Below are 17,357 nucleotides of genomic sequence, written 5' to 3' on the forward strand. Positions count from 1 at the left end.
CTTCATACAGATCATCGTCGTCGGCTTTTGTCCTCTTTACCTTCTTCCTGCTGTTGCTGTGGTGGTTCGAGTTCGAGGCGGAGCTCGTTGTGGTGCCTTGCGCTTTTGGCCTCTGTTCAGCACAGCTGCTTCGATAAAGCTCTCCTGTCGGTTGTTGGGTAGTTGGTGACCCACTCCAGCCGAAGACTACTACCGCTGATGGTGGGGTGATCGTTACCTCGTAGTATGACAGTTGGGCCTTGGCTCGGCCGTCCAGAAGTGCGTCGGCTTCGCCCCCTTTCTGGTGGTTGATCGTGGCGGTTCGGTGGGGGCGTGCAAGTGAGAAAAAAAACCATCTATCGCGCTTTTTTGCATTCATTAATGCGCGTTGTTGAGGGAGCGGTACCACCAGCTGGATCAGGGCCGTCTTGTACGACGACAGCGTTGGCTGCTCCCTGTTCGGTTGGTAGTAGTGGTAAGGCAAGGGTACATTGCAAGAAGGCAAACACGGCAGTCCGTACAGCAAGAAGTTGTTGAGCGTCATCCACTGCACCAGCCGCCGGCATGCCAGCTCGCTTGCGCTCGTATCTGTTCACGATTCCAACAAAAAAAGGCGCGTTGAACGAGAAGGTGAGGATCAGACTTCTCTCCACGCGCGCGCACGGGAAACGCACCAGCGCCGAAGTCGGGGAGCGAGTGCCACCCGTTGGCCTTGACGGTCGGTGTCGTGCAGCCGCGCACCACGCTCACGACGTTGGCCATCGTCGCCTTGTCGCCCAGCGAGCCCACGATACGCACCACGGCCTGTGCCTGCCGACACCAGTCGAGCGCCACCGCCCGGGCGCCGAAAAGACAATTGTCGCACATGCCGTTGCAGCAGGCGCCGCCCGTGAAGGCCTCGCCAAAGTACTCCAGCAGCAGCTCACGCCGACAGCGCGTGTGGTCCTCGCACCAGGCCGTGAGCTGTCTCATCTTCTCCAGCTTGGTGCGCGCCTGGAAGGCGTTCTTGCATGACGACAGCTGCATGAACGTGTGCCGCGGCCGATCACTGTGCCTATAGAACACCACGCAATCGGCTGCGCGGGTGCCACGAGTGCGCCGAACACACACGAGTGTGTTGAGTTGACGTCGAAGAACAAGGAGCGTGTGTGTGCGTGTGCGGTGGTGCGTGTGCGTGTGGTGCGTGAGAGCGTGCGAGGGTGGTGGGCACCATTGAGTCCGTCGCGACCGGCCCTGCCGGACTCCTGGTAGAAGTCCTCGATGGTGCGCGGCAGCGAGTGGTGGATGACGAAACGCACGTCGGCCTTGTCGATGCCGAGACCGAACGCGATCGTCGCCACCATCACCGCAAACTCTCCGGCCATCCACTTCCTGCGCGTCGTGAAGGCGCGTTGGCCGCGGTGCTGTGAGAATACGACAAAAGAACGAAAGAGCTCCAGAATGACGCGCACCGTTGCACTTTCTCGCGCTTGGCGGGGCTGAGGCCGGCGTGGTAGAAGTTGGCCTGGATCTTGGCAGCCTGCAGCTTGCGCGCCATGGCCTCGCACTCCTTCTTTGACAGGCAGTAGATGATGCCGCTTTCGCTGTTGTGCTTCTTCTTGATGAACTGGATGATCTTCTTGGTCGTCTTCTTGGTCTTGTTTTCCACAGCGTACCTTGAAGATAGCGCTACGTTAGCCACCACTGTAAGGCGCGCACATGCACGCATCCACGCACGCGCGCACACACGTCGCACGCCGCACGCCGCACACGAGAGAGAAAGAGCAAACCGGAGGTTGGGACGATTGAAGCTCTGGGTGAAGAAGTCGCACTCCTCGAGGCCCAGCTGGCGCATGGTGTCCACCTTGCACCGGTTGGTGGCGCTTGACGTGAGCGCCAGGATGGGCACATTCGGGAACTCCTTCCGCAGCACCAGCAGTTGCTGTGTGCGTGTGGTTTGTGTGTGTGTGTGTGTTTGTGTTTGTGTGTGTGGTGTGTGGTGTGTGGTTTGTGTTTGTGTATTTGTGTGGCACTGTAAGCTTGGAAGGTCATTTGCACTACTGCACCACGCAGGAGTTCAGAAACCTTAAAGTCTGGCCGGAAATCGTAGCCCCATTGGGAGATGCAGTGGCACTCGTCAATCACCACCCTGGCGGCACGCCAGCCAGATCGATGATGTGTGAACGGGTGAAGGTGAGGAGGAGTGGGGTGGGAGACGAGTCGGAGTACCGCGCGAGCCGCGCCTGATCGACCTGTTGACGGAGGAAGGCGAAGAAACGGGTGCTCTTCACCACGCGCTCCGGGGTGACGAACAGGAACTTGACATTCGTGTCCTTGGCCAAGGCTGCATTGGTATACCAATGTCGTTCTGTTCAGCGACCACATACAGAAACGGCACGTGCTGTTAAGAAGGCGACGAAGTCGTACTCTTCAGCATCTGCGAGACTTCCTTCGGGGTGCGGGAGGAGCTCAGCTCAACAGCAACCACGCCTTGACAGAGAAGGGCAGGAAAAAAAAGGGAATGATAATGATGACGATGATGATGAAGTGGTGTGGGTGACGATCCGGCCCAACGAGGAGAGAGGCAGGGAACGTATACCTTTCTTGCGCAGGGCGCTCACCTGGTCTTGGATGAGCGAGAGGAGCGGCGAGATGACCAGCGTGAACCCGTTCGAGATCACGCCCGGCAGCTGTTGGCGGGTGGAGACGCCTAAGGCTCAGAGAGAACAGGACACTCCGCCGGGGGGGGGACATGTGTGTACCTGGTAGAGGAGGGACTTGCCGGCGCCGGTGGGCATGATGACGAAGGCATCGCGGCCAGAGAGCACGCAGTTGATCACCTTCCTTTGGTTGGGCCTGAACTGCTCGTGATTGAACACTGCCGGCGTGCGGGCGTGTGAGACACATGTGTAGAGCTCAATTCAACACCATCACACCAACTCCTTCCCTTTGGGGCACATACCTGTTTTGAGTACGTGGTCGACTTTGTCTGCCCAGGGAAACCCCGGCGCCTCCCAGTTCTGCATCGCCTCTTCACCATCCGCCCCCCCCCCCGGTGAGTGAAGAGAGAAGAGGGAAAGAAAGCGACGAGCGAGGTTTAGGTCCGACAGGATCCTGGCTTGGTGCGTAGGCGTACCAAAGGTGAGCGGCTCGGCTTCGGGGTGCATGTTTCCGCAGCCCGTGCACATGTCCCCCGTACCCCGCATCTGCGTACCACGACCAAGGCGGAGGTAAGTTCCAGCGCGGAAAAACGAGTGGAGGAGACAGTCGTAGTAGTAGTAAGCGTTAACCTTGTTGAACTCGGCGAGCATGGAGTAGCTGGACTGGATGGAGTTCTGAATCTCTTCCACCGGCACGTGGAACTCGTCCTGCAGCTTGAGCAGCGCTTGGAACAGGAACGTCTCCGCCGGCAAGGACCCCAGTGCTCCGCCTGTCGCCATGGCCTTCTTCGCTCGCTACGTCGCTCACTGTGTTCGCACGAGTGCGAGAACACACAGAGCCAGGTACGTGTGGTCGTTGTGGGCCAACCAAACCCTTCTACTAACACTTTCGGAATTGGTCGCTTGTTTTACCAAAAGACCAAAAAAAGAAGAAAAAACAACAAAATTTTGAGCGTTTGGGGCCACAGCCCTGCTTGAAAGGGGAGGTGCCTTCTGGGATGGCATCACTCGGCAAGACCGGTCCACGCCTCGCTGTGTTCCCACAGCTGGGTCATGAGCCCTCGGTTGTGGCTCACCGGGTTGGGCGGCTGCAGCCAATGCAGAACCACCACGACATCACGGGCGGTGCACACCGTTAGTGATGGCCGTGGCGTTGGAGAAGAAGGTGGTGGTGGTGGCCTACGCGTACCCGTTCGATGCAGTTCTCGAAGTAGCGTCCGCGCACCGACGCGGTCTCCTCGGCCAGGGCCGCGAACAGCGAGCAGCGGGCGCCTGCACACCCAGAGTTGCGAAAGCATATCAGCACTGTGTACGCACATGACACGCGCACGTACACGACACGACACGACACGACACGACCAACGACACGACCAACGACACGACCAACGACACGACCAACGACACGACCAACGACACGACCAACGACACGACCAACGACACGACCAACGACACGACCAACGACACGACCAACGACACGACCAACGACACGACCAACGACACGACCAACGACACGACCAACGACACGACACGACACGACACCGAGCACAGTCGGAGCAGAAGCGGGAGCGGGAGGCGGCGTGTGCCTTCTTCTTCGCTGATGAGAAACTTCTTGGAGAGCCAGTTGACGGTGAACGGTATGGGGTTCCAGGCCTGCTTGAAGATCGTCTCTGTTGCGTTGCACGCGTGCAGTGCGCACCCACACGCCGCATCGGTCGTCAGTATTGGCGTGGGGGGGGCTGGCTGGCGGGGGTGGATGCGGCGCCGCACCTGTGGCGACGGCGCCGGGGTGGACCGCGTTGGCGACCACGTTCATGCCCTCCAGGCGAAGGGCGAGCTCATTTGTGAATGCCACCACCGCCAGCTTGGACTGAGCAAACGCGGCTGTGATAGAAGCGTCAGTGCCAACAATGACACGACACACGACACACGACACACGACACGCGACACGATGTGGGCATGCACGTACGATAGAGGGTGATCTTGGTGGTGGGAGTGAACATGTAGCTGTCGCTCATGAGTACGTCTCGCGCGTCCGTGTGCGCACGCGATGCCACGTTGACGATCCGCGTCTTCTCGCCGCTGCAACCCCCGGACAAGCGCAAGAATCCAATTTTAAATATATATTGATATGATTGCGATGTGAGTGTGGGGCGATACCTCTTCGTGGCCGTCGTGTTGAGTTCCTCGAGCAGCAGGTTGGTGAGCAAGAAATGCCTGGAAGAGGCACGTTGGGGGACGCGACGTGAGCGCCAAAGCGGCACACGACACGCACGACACGCACGACACATACACAGCACACGGGGTACCCGATGTAGTTGACGCCCATGTGGATTTCGAAGCCGTCCTGGGTGAGCTGGCCCATCGCCCCGGCCTGCCCACATTTGGCGTGCGTGAGTGTCGCGACTGCGGGTCATTGGGAGTGCAAAGGAGGAGGGTGGGGCAATGGGGGGGGAGGGGAGCCGTACGACTCCGGCGTTGTTGACGAGGAGGTGCAGGGGCAGTGCTCGCTTGGTGAACGCGGCGGCGAAGTGGCGCACGGAGTCGAGCGACGCCAGGTCCAGCTCCATGAACTCGAGGTTGTCGTTTCCCGTCTCTGTGTGCCAACGCTGTGAAATGAGCACGACCGCAAACAACAACAACAGCAGCAGCAGCAGCAGCGGCAGCACACGACCGATCGAAGCGAAGGGTACCTTCTTTGACCTTGGCGATGATCGGCTCGGTCTTTTCGCGCGAGCGGCAGGCTGCGCACACCAAGGCCGAGATCAGAGAAGTGGTACGACGGGAGGGGGAAAGTGTGCGCGCGCATGGACCCAACTCGCGCGTACCGAAGATGACGTGCGCGTTCAGGCGCGCCAGCGTGATCGCAGTGTGGAGGCCCACGCCCGACGAGGAGCCCGTGACAATCTGCAGCCGCGTGCGACGACGATCGGTAGAGCAGAGTAGAGTGAGCCCAAAAAAGAACGAAGAGGCCAGAAGGTAGAACCGCGGTGCGCGCGTACCGCCACTTTGCCGGTGAGGTCGTAGAGGTTGAAGAAGAGCTTGATGTGGAACGAATTCCAAAGGCGCTTCTTGACGAGCAGTTCCTTCAGATATCTGTCGAGCAATCTATTGATGTCGTGTCGTGTGTGCGGTGTGTGTGTGCGGTGACGTGTGTGCGGTGAGGAAATCAAGCAAAGAATTGAAAGCCGCGCGGTGGCGGTTCGGTGGTGCGTACTTCTGACGTTCATCAATGATCTTGGGGTCGAGCGAACTGCCCAGCACCAGCCGCGAGGGGAACGCCGGCATCTCTTCATTCGGATACGACTGTCGCAACTGTTGGGACGTTGGGAAATGGGTGGTGGTTAGCAACGCGCGAGTGCGTGTGCGGTCAGTCGTGTGCCAAACACGAGAGAATGGGAGCGTACGGCTTCGTGCAGGCTATAGAACTGGGAGAATCGCTTCACCACCGTCTTCGGTTCCGTGGACGACAGGCTGAAGAACTCGACGTGGTACACCTGTACACACAAATAAATAAATAAAATGATAAATAATAAACAAAAGATCAAATAAATAAATAAAATAAAATAAATGGTGCGTACGGCGTAGGACTCTTCGTCGTTGGGGGACTCTTCGATGTGTGTGATGGGTATGCTGATGTCGTAGACCTGGTCGCGCTCCTCGCTGCCCTCGCTACGCGAGGACGACGTCGAAGTCGAAGATGAAGATGAAGATGAAGACGAGGAAGATGAAGAGGTCAGCGACGGCAGGCCAAAGGAGAAGCCGTTGCTGTTGCTGGCGCTCTTGTGCGGGTTGGAGCTCTTCCTCTGTGATGCCGCTCGCTTGGCCTGGCGCTCGGACATGGGCGGCGGGAAGGACTCGAACTCGACCATGGCCTTCACCTGCTGCTCGCCGTCATCTTCAACCACCACTTCATGAGGAGCTGGCTCCTCCGTCTTGGGAGCAGAGGGGACGGCCACGATGACGGTCACTGCTGGCGGCTCGACCTTCTTCTTGACCGGCGCCTCGGTGACCTCGAACGTCGATGCACCGAACACGTCGCTCGCGCCGCTCTTCCTCTTGCCGCCGAAGAGCTCGTCTTCGACTTCTGCGACCAAGCCGGCCTTTCCATTTGAGTGGTGGTGGTGATGATGTGAAGTGGTCTGCTGAGATGTATCGAAATCGCGATTTTTGAATAGGAATTCATCGCTGAATTCCTCCTTATGATGGTGCACGGTGGTTCTCTTTTCCTTGGGAACGTCGACCATGGTGCTGTCGTCGTCCAATGCGAGGCTGAGCGGATGGTCGAACGCCGAGTGTTCCACGGCTTCAATCGCAGAATCCATCATAATGAAATGCTCAGGCTTGTGACTGAGGGAGCTTGCAGAAGAGATGGATCGTCGTTTCCGGAGGAGTAGACTATCTGGTCGCGCAGTCGTTTCGATCAATCACTTGCACTCAGGTGCGTGTCGGATGTGATGAATTATAAACAAATATATATCAAAACACATGCAACGGAAAAGGGAACCGACAAAGCTCTTTGTCTGACCACTTATTGCGCTTCACACGGTCGACAAGTGACTGGGCGATCGTCTGCGCCTGGGCTCGAGGACATCGTCGCACACTGCAACGTGGCCTGCTCCTCGAGAAGACGATGACTTACACGGCTTCAAGGTCGCTGAGCTGTCTCGGGTACAGCACGCTCTGTACAGCGTGGCACAGCTCACGAGCACAGGCGCAGCACCACAGATCAACAAGAGTACAACTACTCTGCAAGCCACTGAGGAGAAAGGCGCGGGTGTTCGAGTACAGCCATCAAATGGCTTCTTCGTGTTTTGCGTCTGTGGGGTTTGTGTGGGAGAACAGTAAAAGAGATCGAGCTTAGGCCTCGAGCTTCTTGGCGTGGCTGGCCTTCTTCTGGGCAACGCGGGCCTGGCGCTGCTTGAGCGACCTCTTGGCGGGAGCCCAGCGCTTGGCGACGACGGGCTGAGCGGGGGCGGCCTGAAAATAAAGAATGCAAATGTTATACGACGATTCGAAAAAAATGACAACGAAAGAAGAGTCGAAAGGGAAGGGGAGTGTGAATGCTTACCTTCTTCTGGTGGGCGGGGTTGGCACGGATGGCCTTGTGGACGTTCTCGTAGAGGGTCTTGACATCCTCGGGCTTGACGCCGTTCTTGATGTACTGCGAGAACTGCTTGGCGTACTTCTCGGGGTTCTCCTCGGCGAGCTGCTTCATGTAGTCGGCAACGTGGCCACCGAAGATGTACTTCCTGAAGACCTCAGCGTTGAGCTTCTTCTTCTCAGCGGAGTAGCCGGCGAAGCGGGTGTCCGAGTGGGGGATGTCGAGGCCACCATCGCAGGCACCCTTGAGCGAGGCGAAGAGCTTGGCACCAGTCGAGGTGCGGGCAAGGCCGGAATCGAGGGTGGCCTTGAAGGGCTTGGGACCCTCAATCTCGTCGAGGTTGTACGACCAGTCCTCACCGGTGACCTCGGTCTTACCCTGGTACTTCTCGGCCAGGTTGAGCTTGGTCAGATGCCTGCGGGCGAGCAGGAGGCCGGTGGCGTAGCAAGCGGCGTAGTTGGTCAGACCGGTCTTGAGGCCGTAGCGGGGGAGCTCGTGAGAGTAGGCAGCGGTCATGATCATGTCACCCTTGATCTTGGCGTAGGCGATCTGGCAGATGATGTCCTTGTTGGTCACGCGGACGACCAGGCGGTACTTGGGCGTGTTGTACTTGTTCTTGGCCTGGATGATCATCTTGTTACGGGCCTGGTAGTCCGTCTTGCCCTCACGCCTTCGCCTGTACTTGACCTGGTACCTCTTGAAGTACGACCTGTTCTTGACCACCTTGACGAATCCCATGATGCTGAAGTTGATCGATCCGCCCGACGAGAAGGATGAACGATAAGAGGAGAGGGAAAAGAGAGAAAGACTTGCGGCTGCCCTTCCCGCTTTTTGTCCGCCAGACCTGCCGCCTCACATTCCCCGATAATTCCTGAATTTTGATGTCCCACTGTTTTCGTTTATTGAAACAATTTCTTGAAATGGGACAAAGCATGGCACAAGCAAGATGAATGGAGATGGTGGGCAGCAGCCTTGCAGGCTCTCGCGATTGTGTGCCCTGTTGGGAATTCGAGAGGAGGAGGTACTGAACGTGTACCTCGTGGGTAGCCGGCTGTTTGGCATTCACAAGACCCACGCGGACTACGATCTCAAGGTGGTCATCTCCGACTCCTCGTCCTACGCGGGTCCGTCGGACGTGCAGAAGGGCGACGGTGCCGGGGGCTTCGAAGTCGATGCCCACATCTACCCCCTGCGCACCTTCCTCGAACGCATCGAAGACCAGGACCCGCAGGTGCTCACCTGCCTCTTCCTCCCAAACAACAATAAAAACGCCGCTACAACGTTGAGCCTCGACGCCACCGCCACCAATGCCGCCGATGAGTGGGTGTGGAAGGAGACGATTAAGGTGGAGTACTTCGTGCGGCTCACGAAGCTCTACCGCTCGGTCTACCACGAGGCCGACACGAACTGGTCCAAGGCCTTCCGTCTGTGGCGGCGGCGGGACCGGATTGTCGCCGCGCTCGAGGCGGGCGACACATCGAGCCTCACAGCAGGCGGCGGACGGGACGAAGACAACGACCCCGCGCTCCTGCACTACCGCGCGCGCAAGTGTATCGTGCACGCCATCCGCTTTGCCCAGTTTGGGCACCAGATCGCGCAGCACGGAGCCATCACCGACTAGTGCGCTCCTCGGTCTCCCTTTCTTCTTTTTGTGGTGCCGCTGTCGCTCATTCTCCTCTTCGTTTGGTGGTCGTCGTCACAGCAAGGTGGCGAACGACCTGTTCTACGAGCTCCTGCCCGAGAAGAACGAAGCCAAAAGCGAAAGCGAAAGCGAAGCCGCGACGCTGCATCCTCCCCAGTACTATGAAGCCAAATACGAACCGACGCTGCGCTCGCTCATTCGGCAGCTCAAGGCCTACGTCACGCGCGAGGTAGAAGCAGCCGAAAAGAAGGAGGGAGACGACCCGTTGGCCTCCCTCCTCAACCAAAACACCCACTCGCGGCGGTACGCACCGGCTCCTCCTCCGTGCAGCTCTTTTTGGCATTGGCTCGGCATTGCTCACTCGTCGTTGCTCTTCTGTCGTGGAAAGAGAAAGGGAAAGGCCAAAGGAAAGAAGGACGAACTGCAGCTCGGCCAAACGAGCGAGTTGCATCGGGTCCTTGCCTACTTGAACCACCCCGACGGCGGCCTACGCGGTCTGTGCCGTTACTTTGGGGTAAGCGCGCGCGCCACAGCCCAATTTCCACGCTTTACAGAGTCACCATGCAACGTGCATAGTTCAACTGATTACTATGCCTATTAATGATTAGGTCAAGGTGAAGCGGTCGCTGGCCTACCCTGACCTGTACCACCTCACCTACTCAGACAGTTCTTCACCGATGGGCTGCGCGCTTCCTCGCGGTTGTCGTGCGCTCGTCGTTGGCGAAAGAGGAGGTAGGCACACGTGAGCTGGCTGGACCCGCACGCCAGTGAATGCGGTGCTCACAAAGGCGCCTTTGTTTTGCAGGGCGAGTGGCGGGCAGTGTGCTTTCCGTTCCCCAAGTTCTACTACTACGGCGCGCAGCAGATCTTTGAGCGCGGCAACCGAGACCCCTCACGCCTTCTTCAACTGCCGGACCAAGTTGAGGTGCGGCCACACATGCTCACATCTTCTCCACACTCTCCGGCTGTTGGGCTCACTTTCCACGCGGGGGCGGGGCGGGGTGCAGGCGGGGCCGGTCGAAGTGACGAGCCAACTGAAGGGCGTGATGGTGGCACTCTATCGGCATCGCGGCGAGTGGTTGCTCAACACTCTCATGGGTCCCGATGGCATGCACCCATTTTCAGTCAAACGTGGCTCATCGCTTGCCGGTACATTCTTTGTCCCCCCCCCCCGTGGTGTGTTTACCTCGCCACAGCGCACTTGCCGCTCACTTCGCCCCCCCCTCCCGAGTGAACAGAGACGGCGCGGTTTGCGTTGAAGCCGACGTCGAGTATGCCCCTGGCCGACTACTTCTGGCAGGTGTGGAGGCGGAAGCAGGAGAGCAGCAACGGAGCTGACTACCGACTCCCCGCTACGGCGGACGGCGAGAGCTCGCCGAGGTGGTACATCTTCGAGTTCACCTCGCCCCACCTGCAGGTCGCCAGCATCACGCGACCACAGCGACAGCCCGAGCTGGGCAACGTGGACGCGGACGAGGCCATCACTCTGCTCGCCGCGAGGGACACGCGCACGCTCGAACTCGTCAACAGAAGCGAAGTCGAATCCATCGCCGCTGCGTATGGTTGGCGCTGTGTGCCGTGTCATCGCTTTGACTCCCTTCACGAAGCAGGTAGCCGCTATCTTCCGTGGTGTGTGTGTGTGTGTGTGTGTCTTTTGTGTCGTGTGCGCTGACGACTTGTGCGTCATGCGGCAGTTACGGCGGCTCACGGGCTGCCCTTCGAGAGCGACAGCAAGGGGCTTGTGCTCCAGTGCAACATGCCGGCGGAGCATGGTTGCGGGGGCCGGGAGGTGATGGTGCGTCTTCCCGCGTCCGCCTACATCGCCTTCAGCAACCTCAAGGAGCGCCTGGCCGACGAGGAGAAGAATCTCGACCCCGATGCCTGGGAATGGAACAAGGTGATGACCCCCCATACACGTCCACCCCTCCCCATCGCCCAGCCCTCACTCTCGGCTGCGTTCTCAGGAGGACTACGACTTTGACAGCATGAATCGGCTGTGCATGCTCGAGCTGGTGCGTTGGCGGTTCTGCACGAGCGACGACGGCGGCGAGTCCAGCGTAGACGACGAACCGACAGCGGCGACATCGCATCGCTATCTCGACCACTGGGGCAGCGAGCACCACGAGATGTACCTCCGGGTACGGCAGACATTCCTCGAATACGCCGCCGGTCTCCAGTCCGTGTTCGATCGCGTGATCGACGGCATGCTCGCCCAAGAGCGGAGCGAGGAGCGACGAGAGGCCGAAGCCGAGGGAAAGAGCGAAGACGAAGACGAAGCCGAAAGCGAAAGCGAAGGAAAAGAGCGAAGCAAAGACAATGCGACAAAGCGACCGGCAGCGGGGAGGAGGGAACAGCTGGTGCGTACCTCGCTGCGGGTCATGAGCGCCGACGAGAAGCGATGGTTCGCGCAGGAGGTGGCCCGCGTCTGCGGCGAGCCCGACGAGGAGATGGCGCTCAGGTACCGGGCGCTGCTGTTCGAGATGAAGAAGGAGAGCTGCGCCAGCGCGAGGGAGCTCATGGCCAAGGTCCACACCAAGTTCCTCGAGGACCTCCTCTTTGGCGTGAAGAACAACAAGGTCCTCCTTGTCTGATCGCCAAAAAGAAATAATTTCATAATGCAAATAAACAAAAACATAAAAGAAATGGAGTGTAGGGTTTAGAAGAAAGTGTGCGGTAATCGCGGATAGCCGAGAAGTCACAGATGCAGCGCGGGAGATCAGTTGCGGCAAGGGCCTTTGCGGGGGTAGGTGTTGCTCTCCTCCTTCGAATTGATTGCACCACTTCCATCATTGATTTTGGTATTTTATTTTATTGGAATTGATTTTTATTGATTTGATTTGGGCACAGCGCGCGAGAGGGGCTGCTTCGTCGTCGGCACCAGCATCATCATCGTGCCTCTCGTTTTCATCTGCTGTGGGGCGGCGATGCCGGTTGGTCTCGGCAGCCACGCCAGGAGGCGAGCGTCGTCCGTTCTCTTCGTCGTCGAGCTCGCGCATGGGTCTGTCCGACTCGCTCGCCGGCAAGAGGCCGAGGCCCATGAACTACGGCCAGCCCCACCCGTCCACCCACCCTCACCTCGTCAAAGAGGGCGAAAGTACGTCGCGTGCGGTGTTGCGTGTCGTGCGTCGTGCGCCATCGAAGCTGATGATGAAGGTCGTCACGTCAGTCACGCCGGGCATCACGGCCAAGGAGTACGCCCAGCGAAGGGAGAATCTCATGGCGCGCGTACCGGTGGGGACGGTCATGATCGTCCCCTCGCACCCCGAGATGATGATGTCCTACGACATTCCGTACGTCCCCTCTATCATGTTCGCTACACACGCGACGCACGCACGCACACGAGCAAGCGAACGGGCCTGTTAATCGATCGCACGGCTGCAGGTATTCCTTCCGTCAGCAGACCGACTTCTACTACCTTTCCGGCTACCAGGAACCCGACGCGCTTCTCGTTCTGGGTACCTCCCTCTTTCTACCCAACCCTTTTTATTTATCTTTGTTTTCGCATTATATTTATAAATTATATATTCTAAACATCTTTTTATTATTGTTGTCTACACTACAGCCAAGCGATCCGACAGCGAGCCCATCCACTTCACCATGTTTTTGCGGCCCAGAGACCCCGCCCGGGAGATCTGGGACGGCCCACGCTCGGGCGTCGAGGGCGCCGTCTCGTTCTTCGGTGCCGACGAGGTGCCTTACCCCAAACCTCGAACTCGGCTTCCACGCCAACCACCGCTCCGGCTTACATGCACTCCTCGCTGCGTGTCTTGTGTCGTGCAAATAGGCGCATCCGATCGACCGGCTGGCTGAAAAGCTGAAGGATCTGACCGACGGCGTGAAGAACATTCTCTACTCCCCGGACGTCCACCTTGAGTTCACCCACCAGATATTCGCCCTCATTCCGCCAGAAAAGAGTATGCGCATGTCGTGTGCATCGTGTGTGCGTCGTGTGTGCGTCGTGAGGTGTGGCTCACATTTGCTGTTTCAGTCGCCTGCCCGAGGAACCTGTTGCAGACCATGCGATTGATCAAGTCGCCGGCGGAGATCGACGTCATGCGCCGCTCGACCGAAATCAGCGGCCAAGCCTTCCGCGAGATCATGCGCGCCACCCAGCCTGGTATATGACCTCCCTGACCCACGGCACACACACGGCACACGACACACACACGGATTGACCCTCTCTGGGTTCCGTGTGCAGGAATCACCGAGGGCCAGTTGGCGGCACTCTACGAGTACGAGTGCAGGAAGAGAGGCTCGCAGCGCCTGGCCTACCCGCCCGTGTTCGCGTCGGGCATTCACGCCAACACGCTCCACTACGTCGCCAACGACGACATCATGCAGTACTCTTTCTTTTTCCCAATTGTGGTGTGTTGTGTGTGTGTCGTGTGGTGTTGTGTTGTGTCGCCAATGGTACAAACGACGTGGGCGTGAGCAGAGATGGGCAAATGGTGCTGGTCGACGCGGGTGGAGAGTACAACATGTTCTCGAGCGACATCACACGAACGTGGCCCGTCAACGGCAAATTCACCCCGGCCCAGCTCGACCTCTACAATACCGTGCTCGACGTCCAGAAGAAGTGCATCGAGGTACATTATTATTATTTATTTTCTACGCTTTATTTGTTATCAAATATTTATTCACAATTATTATTATCATCAATTATTGGCATATCTCGCCTGATCGTTGCTCGCCGCGTAGTTGTGCGTGTCGGATGGGCGCATGAGCCCGTCTGCGCTCCACCAAATGTCGACACAGTTCATCACCGAGGGCCTCAAGAACCTGGGCCTCATCAAGCCGGGCCAGACCTCCGGCGTACGTGTGACGCACACTGCAGGCCAGTTCCCCTCCCACAACAGCCGCCACCTTACCATTCCAAACCTTCTTCTTCGTTCTTTGTTCTTCGTTTTCGTTCTTCTTCGAACGATTCGCGCACGCAGGTGAGCCGATTCTACCCGCACAGCATCGGGCACTGGCTGGGCATGGACGTGCACGACGTGCACGACGTCAGCACGCGCGTGCCCTTCAAGCCGGGCATGATGGCCACCGTCGAGCCCGGCATCTACGTATCCGATGACCCCGACATTCCCGCAGAGTAAGTCATCCCTGTGTCCGCGTGTGTCGTGTGTCGTGTGCGTGAGTACGTGTGTGTCGTGTGTGGTAGCCCTGGCAACGAGCGCTTGGGGGGATTGACCTGGGCGCTTTACTGGCAACGTTCAGGCTCCGCGGCATGGGGGTGCGTATCGAGGACGACGTGCTGATCACCACCGGCGCCCCCGAGATCCTAACCGCGGGCGCGCCCAAGGAAGCCCACGACATCGAGGCCGTCATGCGCGACCGCAAGCCACTCTGAGCCACCGGCAACAGTGCTGTAGGCAGAGCGTGTTTGGCATTCCGCCAGCTGCCGGGTGACGTCAACGGCGTTGGCTCAAATAAAAAGGGCCAACCACGACGCAGACCTAAACCCATCAAAGCACACTCCACACCGCACACATCACAGCACCACAAACAACAAAGATGGCCGTCCGAGCGTCGAGAGAGGAGTTGTACACTAAGTTCAAGGAGGCCGCCGCCCTGCCGGTGGACGACCAGGCCAAGGTCTTCCTGCGCGCCTTCGCCGTCGATTTCCAGGGCGCCTTCGAGGAGGTCCTCGACGTCGCCAACGAGTGGAAGGTAACACCCCCTCCCCCGCATCTAATCGCTTTCGATCTTTGCCCCCCCCCATTTGTTTTCGTCTTCATTTTCGCTCTTTTTCCGTTTTATGTCCGACGTACATTGGTTGTCAGGGAGAGAGCTCACCCTCCGCACACCCATGACAACCACCGCACACACGACAGAAATATGGCGGCGGCGGCATGGTGGACGAGTTCCAGGCCCATCTCTTTCTGGAGAAGCGCGGCGAGACGCTCACGGTGGCGGCCCTGCGCGAGAAGCTGAAGGTGGAGGTCGACATCGAGAAGAACCGCCAGGTGGCCTTCATCGAGTACGCCCTGTGGAAGTGGGGCAAGAAGCTCGTCGACATGTTCTTCCCCGACGTGCCCGTCGATCCCGCCGCGCTGGCCGCGCTCGAGAAGGCCATCGACGACTACCAGAAGGTATGTAGCCAATTGCCCGCACCACCTGCCTTGGCTCGCCGTGTGTGTGGCATAAATTCCGACCGTGTGTGCGGTGTGCGGTGTGTGCGGTGTGTGCGGCACACAGGTCTTGGCGGTGAGGGCTGCGAGGGACCAGAAAATGGCCGAGCTGGAGGCGACGGCGGCGCTGGGCGGCGTGAAGGGCATGGCCGCCAAGGCCCAGCTCGAGCAGATGAAGTCCGAGGACCTGCTGGAGCAGAACCGCCGCGAGGTCACCTCCGCCGCCAACAAGCGCAAGGCCCAGAGGGTACGCGCTCCGCACCTTCATGAGCCGTCGCACCTGAACATCGACTCACACTTGCTGCGTTGTGTGTGCTGTGTGTGTGTGTTGGTTGTCTGTGCCGTGTTGTGTGCGGTAGGTGGTGGATGATGTGGAAACGCGCAGGAAGGAGGAGGAGCGGAAGAGAGAGGAGACCCTCAAGCTCGAGCAGGCGCGTCTGGCCGAGGAGAAGAAGCGCAAGGAGGAGGAAGAGGCCCGCGCCAAGGAGGAGTCTCGCAGGCGCCTCAAGAGAAGGCCTCGCTCTGGGGCAACTAGGCTCCTGTTTGGCTCATGCCACCCATGTACACTGTGAACACAGCCCCCAAGAAAGAACAAACTCTTGACGCAAGCTAGCTACAGAGACAGGACCAGTTATGGGAAAGGAGCACATCAATGCAGGACAAATCCATTGGTCATCTCCTGGTGTGTGTATGCGTGTGTGTGTGTGTGTTGTTAGTACTCATCTCACACATTTGGCTTTGTTCACCATTCTTTATCTCGTGCGCACAGGTGCTCACGCACGGAAACAAAACGGCAAGGCTTTCCTTCATTGATCTTCAGCAACAAAACGGAAAGGCTCTTGAGGGGATCGAACCCTCGACCTTCGCTTTACGAGAGCGACGCGCTACCACTACGCCAAAGAGCCTTTCGTTGTCGCAACAAACTTCAGTATGACGCTTTAACGAAGATATAGTTACCTTATCATGAGAAAAAACTGTTAATCTAATTTCGCATCTCAGGTTGCTAGATACAAACATGCGGTTGTGTACCAACGAACATCGCCATGGAGAAGCAAGATGAAGAAGTGAGTCCTCAGGAGCTGCTGAAGCGCGTGCAGGTTCTGCTGGAGGGGAGTCCTGAAGTGGAGGCCGCCCAGCGGGAGACACTGCGCAACGTGTACGTGTTCGGCTCGCGCGTGCACCAGTGCCACCAGCCCGATGCCGACTACGACCTCATCGCCATCGTCGAGGGGCCTTACTTTGAAGGTGCACCCCCTACCTTCTTCTTCTCTCACTTTTTTTGCTTCTACATATATATAATATTTATATATTCTTATTTTTATTTATATATTTGGCATAGCCGTGTAGTGGCTTGGCTGATGGCTAAGAGACACACCAGGGCCGAAGTTGATCGAGGAGGGCGATCTCAACGTGAACCTGTACCATAGAGTCTACTTTACCCTCCTGCTCAAAGAGTGCCTCGTCTGGTACGTACTACTTCGGCAGTCTCTGCGACACGTTGCATTTGATTTGAGACCATGTTATGCATAACAGTGACTGATTGTGCCTTGGTCCTGGCCCGCTGCATTCGTACGTCTGTGGTCGCACCCTGCGTGCCCCGGCAGGTGTCTGCTGGTGCTGTTCCTGCCTCGACGGTTTGTGCTCAAGGAGGAGATCAAGCTCCCGTGGCAGATGCGCAAACTCAACGTGCGCAAGTCGGCCCTCCTCGACTCCAAGCACAACCTCCAGAAGGTGCCACACCCAGCACCCAGTCCGAAACGAAGCACGACAAGTAGGCTGCTAACGCTGCGTGTGCGTGTCGTGTGTCGTGTGTCGTGTGTCGTGTGTGTGTCGTGTGTGTGTGTGGTGTGTGTGTGTGGTGTGTG

The 17,357-nt window shown here is 58.3% G+C and overlaps 6 protein-coding genes and 1 pseudogene across 6 annotated transcripts in view; 4 read left to right on the forward strand and 3 right to left on the reverse strand.

Annotated features, from left to right (window-relative positions):
• Positions 1-357: 357 nt before the first annotated feature.
• ACA1_378200 (ATPdependent DNA helicase, RecQ subfamily protein) lies at positions 358-3,398 on the reverse strand (the record flags this gene model as incomplete). The annotated part of the gene is made up of 13 exons (XM_004337667.1): positions 358-391; positions 501-567; positions 654-1,055; positions 1,190-1,350; positions 1,431-1,634; positions 1,749-1,900; positions 2,044-2,107; positions 2,188-2,326; positions 2,386-2,448; positions 2,558-2,648; positions 2,721-2,836; positions 2,921-2,989; positions 3,095-3,398. The coding sequence occupies 13 exons, from the start codon at positions 3,396-3,398 to the stop codon at positions 358-360; spliced, it is 1,866 nt and encodes a 621-aa protein (XP_004337715.1).
• Positions 3,399-3,622: 224 nt separating this feature from the next.
• On the reverse strand, positions 3,623-6,940 carry ACA1_378210 (PX domain containing protein; the record flags this gene model as incomplete). Its single annotated transcript, XM_004337668.1, has 14 exons — positions 3,623-3,706; positions 3,808-3,890; positions 4,148-4,285; positions 4,386-4,499; positions 4,585-4,697; positions 4,776-4,832; positions 4,925-4,989; positions 5,084-5,211; positions 5,309-5,359; positions 5,444-5,522; positions 5,618-5,711; positions 5,833-5,930; positions 6,023-6,112; positions 6,197-6,940. The coding sequence occupies 14 exons, from the start codon at positions 6,938-6,940 to the stop codon at positions 3,623-3,625; spliced, it is 1,938 nt and encodes a 645-aa protein (XP_004337716.1).
• Positions 6,941-7,475: 535 nt separating this feature from the next.
• Positions 7,476-8,457, reverse strand: ACA1_378220 (ribosomal L18p/L5e family; the record flags this gene model as incomplete). The annotated part of the gene is made up of 2 exons (XM_004337669.1): positions 7,476-7,580; positions 7,687-8,457. 2 exons carry the CDS (start codon positions 8,455-8,457, stop codon positions 7,476-7,478), a joined length of 876 nt encoding a protein of 291 aa, XP_004337717.1.
• A 208-nt stretch (positions 8,458-8,665) lies between these two features.
• Positions 8,666-11,952, forward strand: ACA1_378230 (annotated as a pseudogene).
• Positions 11,953-12,355: 403 nt separating this feature from the next.
• Positions 12,356-14,711, forward strand: ACA1_378240 (XaaPro aminopeptidase 3, putative; the record flags this gene model as incomplete). Its single annotated transcript, XM_004337670.1, has 11 exons — positions 12,356-12,455; positions 12,528-12,651; positions 12,743-12,816; positions 12,924-13,051; positions 13,146-13,275; positions 13,350-13,478; positions 13,560-13,701; positions 13,797-13,947; positions 14,060-14,173; positions 14,299-14,453; positions 14,579-14,711. 11 exons carry the CDS (start codon positions 12,356-12,358, stop codon positions 14,709-14,711), a joined length of 1,380 nt encoding a protein of 459 aa, XP_004337718.1.
• A 164-nt stretch (positions 14,712-14,875) lies between these two features.
• Positions 14,876-16,064, forward strand: ACA1_378250 (uncharacterized protein; the record flags this gene model as incomplete). The annotated part of the gene is made up of 4 exons (XM_004337671.1): positions 14,876-15,031; positions 15,196-15,453; positions 15,560-15,739; positions 15,852-16,064. The coding sequence occupies 4 exons, from the start codon at positions 14,876-14,878 to the stop codon at positions 16,062-16,064; spliced, it is 807 nt and encodes a 268-aa protein (XP_004337719.1).
• Positions 16,065-16,535: 471 nt separating this feature from the next.
• The window catches only part of ACA1_378260 (uncharacterized protein), a gene marked incomplete at both ends in the record, with an annotated part of 955 nt that continues 133 nt past the window's right edge, over positions 16,536-17,357 (forward strand). The window contains 3 exons of the mRNA XM_004337672.1: positions 16,536-16,737; positions 16,871-16,958; positions 17,097-17,223. Of these exons, the coding sequence (XP_004337720.1) occupies positions 16,536-16,737; positions 16,871-16,958; positions 17,097-17,223 (417 nt within the window). The remainder of the gene's footprint in view (positions 16,738-16,870; positions 16,959-17,096; positions 17,224-17,357) is intronic.

This window comes from Acanthamoeba castellanii (assembly GCF_000313135.1).
Source record: "Acanthamoeba castellanii str. Neff unplaced genomic scaffold scf7180000084711, whole genome shotgun sequence".
Lineage (NCBI taxonomy): Eukaryota > Discosea > Longamoebia > Acanthamoebidae > Acanthamoeba > Acanthamoeba castellanii.